General features: G+C 27.6%; 1 protein-coding gene across 3 annotated transcripts; it reads right to left on the reverse strand.

The window, feature by feature from the left end:
- Nucleotides 1-45: 45 nt before the first annotated feature.
- LOC132919628 (ubiquitin carboxyl-terminal hydrolase isozyme L5) lies at nt 46-2,534 on the reverse strand. 3 transcript variants are annotated; one of them, XM_060981362.1, is made up of 9 exons: nt 2,378-2,534; nt 2,218-2,310; nt 1,910-2,045; nt 1,507-1,570; nt 1,316-1,421; nt 876-1,063; nt 613-816; nt 451-550; nt 46-386 (listed from the first exon to the last, which is right to left on the reverse strand). In XM_060981362.1, the coding sequence occupies exons 3-9, from the start codon at nt 1,980-1,982 to the stop codon at nt 156-158; spliced, it is 966 nt and encodes a 321-aa protein (XP_060837345.1). In that variant the 5' UTR covers nt 1,983-2,045; nt 2,218-2,310; nt 2,378-2,534; the 3' UTR covers nt 46-155. The 3 variants fall into 3 exon arrangements, with proteins under 3 accessions (XP_060837345.1, XP_060837343.1, XP_060837344.1); XM_060981360.1 differs by having other exon boundaries at nt 613-819; nt 2,378-2,533; XM_060981361.1 differs by lacking the exon at nt 2,378-2,534 and having other exon boundaries at nt 613-819; nt 2,218-2,366.
- Nucleotides 2,535-9,989: the final 7,455 nt, after the last annotated feature.

Here is a 9,989-nt window from a genome sequence, read left to right on the forward strand (position 1 = left end):
ATAATTATGATATTTATAGTATATACATTTAAAAAAAGTTACAAGTAAGTGTATCACTTTTTAATATCAATTAGTCTTAATCACAAAAATACATTTTAGAATTTTTTGTTTTAATCTAGTGAGGTTTTCATGGGACCATGATGATTAAATTTTGACTAAGCTTTGCCAATTTTTTGTTTTTCTTTCTCTAAAGTTTTTGCTTTAGCTCTTTCGTACAATGGTACCAACTTTCCATCTTTAGCTAAGAGTTTCAAAATTTCCACAATTAATGGCAAATAATTATGTTTACGCCGAGCATTTTCAATTTTGTATCGTTTCATTTTGTCTTCTTCATCAGCAATTTTCATACGGATGTTAGTTTCTTCAGAAATTTTGGTTGCTTCATCCTAAAATAATTTTTAAAACATGCATTAATACTAATTTAGTAGATTAATATATTTTTAATCATACCAATTCTTCTGTTTTTAAACTCATTAGTCGCTGTTCCAAAATTAATTTCCTATCGGATACTACTGCCATTAAATTGAAATGAACTTCTCCTTCCTTATATCTAAAATGAAAACAAATATAAAAAAGTAAAAATGGATTTTTAGAGGTCTAGGCCATTCTTACTTGTTTATTCTTTTTTCAATAAATGGTTTTGCTGCTTCAACCCAATCTGTATTGGGTTTTATTAATCCTAAATCAATTGGACCTTCTTTCAATCCATCTAACTCATAAAGACGACCATCGATAGGCACAATAGCGACAAAATGATAAGCCTCATCATCTTTAGATTTTGGCTTAGCAGTATCATCAAATTCAAAAATAGAATTGCTTCTAATACAAGATATCAATAAATATTTTATTATTAAATAAATTATTTTTTATATTACCTTCCAAAAGAATTATGCACTGAACGAATTTTTTGTGAATTACTTAAGGCCAAACCTTTCATATTAGCATCAAACTTTTGAGAAAACTCTTTGAATTCACTTAAAGTAGCGCCAAGCTCAATATCTGGATGACGACAGTTGAATAATACACTTAATATAGCCTGTGTAGCACAAGCATTATTAATAACCTAAATATAAAAATAATCCCATTACATTATTACACAAATATATAATTAAATATTTTATTTTGTATTAATCTTAACACTAAATTGTTTTATACTGGAAATGTTAGTTTAAAACATTTAAAATGTTAAAGATATTTAAACTATCACTTCCATCCTCCAGCTATTGGATATTAACTGAATTGGAAATATAAAATAATTGTATACAAGCAAACTTAAACTTCACTAGAAGAATAAAAATTGTGGTGTTCTACTAACCTGTTTAGCAAAGAATAACCTTTCAATTCTTGAATCCCTGACAATTTGTCCATCAGGTTGGTCTTCTCCTATCCACCGGAAGAGAAATATTAAACCGTGAACAGGCCTAAAAAATAACAATAATAGAACATAATACATGGTATCAACTTTTGACATATTTAAATTGGATTTAAAAAAATAAATAAGCTCACTTGATCGCTTCAAACAAACTACTGTCCAATGTCCATAATTCTTCAACTTGAGCACCGGTCACACCTAAAAAAGAAGACATACCAGAAGCATGCAAATGAGTTAACATGATGAAAAAAAGACACTTATAACATAAGGTATTAAAACTAACACCAGACATTAGATTTTCAAAGCCGTCCTGAGGATTGAAAATTAATTTAATAAAATAATTAATATCCGCCACAAGTTCTCATTACCCAATTATACTTAGATAATAATTGATCAAGTATTTGGATACATTATAACTTTGATTGGTAATTAAAATCTGAGTTAAATACACTATTACGTTTGATTTAATATGGACAGAATCTATCCAAAATTTATGTCCAATACTAGTCGAGACTATCGCTTTTAAGGTTCGCTTACCAAGTTCACGAATTAGTTCCGTAAATACGCCGGGATCGCTTTCGATTAAGCACCAACCAACTGAATCTGACATTGTGGCAGTTGACAAGTAAGTCGTCTGCTCGTGAACGTTATGCGGTGGGACTTATTTGAATTGCTGAAAAAAAATATCATAATAGATAAAGATCGACAATGTATTACAATCAACGTTTTAGCGACAGCGTCATATGAAGTACACACAAATCAACTGACGCAGTACGCATAACTATAACGCGACGATTATTCAATGAAAACAAAATAATAATAATAAAAATACAAGCGAAACGTACCGAGCAACTGATCCAGATTTAAATAATACTAATTATTACTTAAAAAATCCAATGACGAAAAATTGAAAAAAATATTTAGACTCCCGGTTGAATCTAAACAATAATAACAGAATTAACAATAATTGCTTTAATTGCTTAAAAAATTGTAAATAATGCTTACCAGCTACTAGTTAGAAGTTAGTAACGAGAAACTGCGAAAACTGGACTGGTGAACTACCACAGATTACGGAATACGGATTGGTATCCACTGCTACAGTAGCGCCGTGTACATTATTTTTTAATATTTTATTATTGAGTAAAATAAAAAAGAAATAACACCTGGAGCGCTAGGAGTAATATCCAAGATAGTCGATAGATAAAAATTACTTGTTTTTCACATGGTTTTTCATTTAAAAACATTCCTAATTCTTATTTCTTCTTTAACTATATTTTTGGAGAAGTCGTAAACTTACTAAATAAAAAAATGTATAACAAAATGATTAGCATAATTCGAGAGTCAAGATTCAATACACTAATACAATTAACAATATTGACACTGACTGATAAACCCACGATGTAGAGAAGATCTCTACATCGTGGATAAACCTAACCTAACAGAAAACTTCCATAAGATGTAACTTTAAAAGTAAGTTCGTGTCCCAAATTCTGATTTCACCATAATTTATTGGTAAAAATATGACTAAGTACCCCCCAAAAATGGCCAATAAAGGGGTCTTCCGTAAAGTAGAAATGTTAGGTTAGGTATAAAAGGTACATAATAACATTACTTTGTTAATTATTTATTTTCTTAATGTGATTTTTTGTTTAATACTTGATGCTAATTCGTTGATATTTAGTTTACAAAAATATTTTAATTTTTTCACATGCCACGGATTTGCCATGCCTGCTTATAGGTAAAGGCCATAAGACATATAATAGGTTGATTGTTGAACCATTGCTGAAAGGTCAAGATAATCAACAAATAAAAAAATTAATTGTTCTTAATTTCTATTAATTATATTTATTAAAAATATATTGAAAAAAAAAATTTATTTAAATTAAATATTTAACTAAATTAAACTCTACAGACCAACGAGTCCCCCCAGTCAGGGCCGCATTAACCTATAGGTGCAAAAGAAGCATTTGCTCCAAGCGGTAAATTTTGAGGGGTAGCAAAACATTTAAACTATACCTATCTGAAAAATAAAATATTACGTTGGTTTTTATAAATAATTTATAAATTTAAATCATTTTAACATTCACTATGTATTTTTCATTAAAACTCTACTTGTAGTATTGTAAATTGTCTAATTCCTACAAGAAGTATTGGACAATTGTACAATACGCATAATTACACGAATCACACGATATTAGTAGTGTAGTGTTGCATGTGTAGTTTACGAGTACTCTAGTAGGTACTCTACTCTAGTACGCAGTGTTGAAACTTTATAAGTTGTAATTGTTGAATTTTTATTATAATAAATTATTTACATTTGTAATAGTTAGACCGCCATAAAAATGAAAAAAATGAGACTTGGTGGTTCGCAGTATGAAAAAAAAAATTAGAAAAAAAATTGAAAGAAAAAAAAGTTATAGCGCAAACATTACAATTGGACAAATTTGTTAAAATGCTAGTTTTTTAATATATTATTTATCTAATAATAAAAAAGTGGGCAAGTGGGTATCACTCTGCTGTATACCTAGTAGTGATGAAGAGTAGGTCACTATAATGGATGTGTTAAATTTGAATGCAACGACTGATATCATTGTATACGAAAAACGATTCTGAACGAAGATGATGCTTCAGTAAATGGTAATTAGCAGGATATATCATATTATTACCTATATTTAAATTGTAATATATCGTTATTTTACGCGATTTCGTAAAAAATTAAATTTCTTAAGCTCATAAAATTTTTTCTTTATCGACGCTAGAATTTTTTTTTACAATTACTTAAAGGAAAACTTATGGATAACCTTGTATTATATTTTTGAACCTTAAGTATAAATCACAAAAATTTTATGAATTTTCAACTTCAAAATTACTTGCAAATTTTCGCGATTTTGATATATTTTGTAAATATTTGAACTTTAAATGCTTATAAACAAAACTTGTGATTAACGTTTTTTGATTTTTTTTTACTAAGATAATTTCAACTTATATAAACCTTGTATTAAATTTTAAAAAATTTTTGGCAAATTTTTTTTATCGGCATTTTAATAAAAAAAACTTTAAAAAGTCAAAAATTTCAATTGTCTAAAAGTAGCTTAAAAAAATTCTAAATATTTTGAAAATTTCAAGTATTTACAATGATTCGTTTTTGAGTTACAGCAAAATCGAAAAATCGATTTGGTCAAAAAGTGGTTATGCGTAAAAATTCCCGTTCTTCTGTAATTTTTTTCAAGGTTTTTCCCGACGCTTTTGAAAACTATTGGAAATTTTTTACTTTTGACCCCCCCAAAGTACCAACTAGATGAATTTTCCTTTTTTAAAGAGGGGCATAAGTTAAAAATCGAAGCATTATTACTACTCCAAAAAGTGATGACAGACACAAAAAAATAAAAAATAAATTTAAAAAAAAACACACATCATTGTAAAATCAATACAAAAATCAATACATTCATCACTCCGTTCAGAATCTAAAATATCTTTTATACACAGTAGTAACCGTCTTCTATTACCTATACATAATTATATAAAATAATAAAGTAGGATTTTTGTGTATACTTTGACGTCACGTATAAAACATCGAAGATTTCGAAGAAGAATTAATACAATTTAAAAGCATTGTAAAAGATTTTCCATCAGAAGGAAAATTAACATTTGCTCCATTACATAAATTAATTATTAGGTACATGAAAATGTTAAATTTGAAATTTTAACGATTTTGAATATATTATTATAAATCTACAGACTACATTATTATAATTATTTAACATATTAATGTTACTTGTGTTTAGTTGTGTTATATTTTCAATTAGAGTTAAATCTCTTTAAAAAATTGTTTATATATGTGTATTTTATATTTATGGATAGGTACATAAATTCTACTACTAAAAAATGTTTTCTGGTTATGAGGAGGGGGAGGGGAACGGCAAAAATTGTTTGCTCCACGGTGGTATGGACCTTAACACGGCTCTGCTCCCAGTCCAATTTATACGACTATTGTTAGCAATCCGTCTGGAGTCTATAATAGTATCTTTGGATATTATGATGACAGGCGTCCTGGCTTCTTATTGGCGAGTCATTATTAATACATCATAATCATCATAATATTATATTTTTAAAGAAGGAAAACACTAAAATACACATTTTCAGATAAATGTCAAATTTGTAACCCTTTCGATACGCGCATTCGCAATACAACTTACTTTTTTTTTTTTAAATGGGAAACACAAATTTTTTTTTTACAGATTCGGATAATGATAAAGTATTTTTTTTCTAATTACAAAATTGACAAAGTATGGTCTGTTGAATTTTTATTATTTACGAACAATCTGTTTTTGAAGAAATTTTAAGTATGTTAAACTTACACTCAAAAATCAAAATAATATTTTTAATATTTTTAAATATCTATTTTTAGACAGATAAGACAAATATTACTTTTTTATACTTATTTGTTTTTTATAATTTACTGTTTTCTTTTTTTCCATTTATAGGATTTACATCTGAAATACGATAGCTATAAATATGAAGCCATGAAGGTAATGAAAATAGGTAATTATAAAAATGTCACTACGAATGTAAAATTAGTATTTATTTACTTGCAATTTTTTACTTGCACAGTGGTTATCCAGAATTTTTTTTAGGGGGGGACACACAGACTGTCTACAATTTTACCATATACACTAACTACTACTAAAAAGAAAAATAAACCAAATATTTAATGTTTTAAATGAAAATAATTTATTTATATTTTGAAAAAGGTCATTAAGTTAATATAATATATTATGTACATAATAATAAATAGTAATTTAATAATAAAATCGGATGTCTTAGTTCAAACAAAATTATAAGTGTACAAAAACAACAGTAACAATTTCCTTTTGCAAAAACCCAATGATTTCAGTTTCTGGTATAAGACATAGTAATATAGTATGGGTTTATGTATACGAATAAATATAAATCTTTAGAATTAAAAATAGTAAATACTGCCAACGAGAAAGCCACTGTGATGGCCCCTGTGCCCCCCTTGGATACGCCACTGATTAACTTGTATCTAATTATATAGTTGTTCAAAATGTTCACCTTGCAGATGATCTGACCATAGTTCTAAATGGTTTAAAAATTCTATTGATGTGTCATGTGTGGCAGCTTGTAATCGGTTTATTAAATCTTCGACGTTTAAAATTGTAGTATGTACAGTTTTGAGTGTAAGTACTTAAAATTTCTTCAAAAACAAATTGTTCGTAATAATAAAAATTCAACAGACTATAACTTTGCCTATTTTGTAATTAGAAAAAACATTTTGTGTAAAAACTGTTAAAGAAAAAATACGGTGACCATTGAATTGGCTCCCAATATAATTTTCAACAAGTGGTTCTCATAATATAAAAGTTGGAAAAGTAAATTTAAATTTAATTCCCAATTTAGTTATCCTCACCCCAAATATTTACAGTTTCTTGGATGTATTGTATGGTATTCAAGAGGATACTGAAATTATAATAAGAAACTCCAATGTAAAAAGACCACACAAAAAAAATTCAAGAAAAAATACAATTTATAGACAGTCAAATTCAGAAATATGACAATGGTAAAGTATCAGAGTTTGAATATATAAAAATTCTTGCAAACAAATTTAAGCCTACTAAATAATATTAAAACAGTGCAGGTCAGTGAATATTTGTATATTATTATAGTACATAAATATTGTATACCTAATATCGTATATTTTTTATTAAATTATTTTTTATTAATTTTATTTTTTATTATTATTTTAATTTATTTTCAAAAATTTTGATAACCAATTGATTTATTAAAATAAATGTGTAGGAAGCCAATTCAATAGCTCCGAAAAATACGCTATCCAAATCTGTAAAATAATTTGTGTTTCTATTTAAAAAAAAAGTAATTGGAACGAAAAGGTTAAAAATTTGACATTTATCTGAGAAAAATGTGTATTTAAGTGCTCTTTTTCATTCAACGAAAACCCCAATTCTATACAAAATCATCCAACAAGATTTAGTAGTGGTACCTTTTAGCATGAATATCTGTATACAAAAATAGCAAATAACAATGATAATTATTTCTTATAACAAAAGAAGTAAAAATTTATTCTCGGTACCGGGAATCGGAACCCGAGCCTCCTGGGGTGAGAGCCAGGTATCCTAGCAACTAGACCATACCGGATAGCTGATAAGAAAAGGAAATTCTTATTTATTTAACTTATTTTGTAGCATTTATTTTACTTTTAATATTAATTTTGTATTTTATATTTTTATGTAATAAAAAAAAAGGTCATTCATTGATATTATAGCTATTGCTATAGGCTATAGGTCACCAAGTTGTTAAAATATTGTCAAAATGGTTCGTAGAATAAAATGTTATGATATGATATAAGGTATTGTGAACTCCGCCAGTTTTTTTTTTCATGTAAACTCCGCTGAATCAAAAAAATTTGAAATAAAAAAAAATGACAGTGTTACAGGATTCCTATAAATAGCCAAATAGGTACACTAATAGAGTAATACAACACTTAGAATATTTATAAATTGTATCACATAATTTTAGTTTACAATGTTTACATACATGACTACCATATTTTTGAATTGTTAGGTATAACGATTATTTATTATAATTTTTGTATATTAAAAATTAGCTTTCCAAAAATCTTTTAAAATTTAATACAAGGTTTATTATAAGTTATACTTAGTGTAGTAAAAAAAAATCAAAAACCGATAGTCATAATTTTTGTTTCTAAGCATTTAAAGTTCAAATGTTTACAAAATAGGATTTATATTAAAATCGCGTAAATTTGCAAGGAATTTTGAAGTTGAAAATTCGTAAAATTTTTGTAATTTATACCTAAGGTTAAAAAACCTAATACAAGGTTATCCATAAGTTTTCCTTAAGTAACTGTAAAAGAAAAATTAATTAAAAAAAAACAATTAATTAAACAAAATCATACAAAATATAAATAAGTCCTATTTAAAAAATATATTGGTAAATGGTAATAATACCAGAAATCCAACTTAGGAAATTTGGGCCCGGGTAAACATAATTTTAGGAGCCTTTATAATATCAAAAATCGAATCTTATACGTCACCCGATAATCGATATAACTCTCCTCTACAATTTTTAATTAAGGTATTTTGCTCTAAAACCATTCAGTAAGCCGTATTATTGGAACAAAAATTGGCATGTTTTTGTACGGTATTTTCGCCGGTGTGGCGTCCTCTTAAATGTAATTGCGGGGCCGCATTAAAATTCTTAGTATACATTTATAATAACTGATTGTCAGTGGTAAATTTAGCATCAGGCAAAGTAGACAGTTGCCTAGGGTGGCAAATTTATTCAAAAAAATGGTGATAGATTATATTTTAATAAATATTGTATATGGTATACTATTTTCTTGATGTAGAACAGTTTATGGAAATATCCAATAATTATAGTTTAGTATCAGTCTTTATAATTATTTTTTTGGGTAGTTATGTTAAATAAGTACTTAAAAATACGTTTTATCGTTGATAAGTTTAATGGGTCGGCAGTTGTATAAATCCGTCTCTGCCAGTGGCGTGTCCAAAACTTTTTTTGTGATGGGCCACAAAAGTTAAGTTCAGAATGGTTTTACCTTTTACCCCTCTCTCGTATTATAACTTGATCTATTTAAGTTTTAGTATTTTTATTCTAAATAACTATTTTTTATAATAAATGGTAGCTTACCTTTTATTAAAACATAAAATCTTTAAATAGTAAAATCTTACATTTTTATTAAAATACCTAACCTAATCAAAACAATTTTTTTTTCCAACTATAAATCTTATTTTCATTGAACATTGAACATCGGACTTATACTAGTCTAGTACTTATATAAAAATGTAAGTGCCAAGTGGACACTTGCACGCCACTGATCTCTGCATACAATATTGTTGTAGTATATGTTATTTATTCATTGTCCGTGCGACTGTGCCCTGTGGACGGTTAAGTTATAGCAGTGATGCCCCTACCTTTTTTGTTCGGCGTGCCACTTTGGTAAACAATCATCTCTGAACGGGCCACCAAATATAAAAGTACAATGATCAGTATATCAACATATGAAAAAAAACTGATTTATACATTTGTAACGGGCTACACAGAATACCTTCGCGAATTGGGCACCACTGAGTTATAGGCTTATAAGCCTTATAATCTTATAAGGTCTATGATACTGCAGGGGCGTATTTAAGGGAGGGGCACATTGGGCCCCGTGCCTCCCTCATTCACCTATTTTATACTAATTTTTATTATATGAGAAATTTTACAATTCAATGCCCCATGTACGCAAATTTGAACTTTTTGTTTGTGCCCCCCCCCTTAAGACATTTCTAAATACGCCCCTGATGATACTAGTATAAGTTATTCGAGATCCTATGGACTATAGAGTATAGAACTATTATTTTAAATTAAAGGTTAATAATATTATAATATGTACGTAAATGCGAGTGGTAATGATTACAGAGCTCTATCTAGTGGCGTTTTAATTGCACTTGATAGTTTAATCGTTATATTTCGAATAAATGATATTAACTCTCGCATGTAATGTAAAAAGTAACATTGAATTATATATATAGAGTGTTTAGTATAACATCGTTTT

The sequence above is a fragment of the Rhopalosiphum padi genome, chromosome 2 (genome assembly GCF_020882245.1).
Source record: "Rhopalosiphum padi isolate XX-2018 chromosome 2, ASM2088224v1, whole genome shotgun sequence".
Lineage (NCBI taxonomy): Eukaryota > Metazoa > Arthropoda > Insecta > Hemiptera > Aphididae > Rhopalosiphum > Rhopalosiphum padi.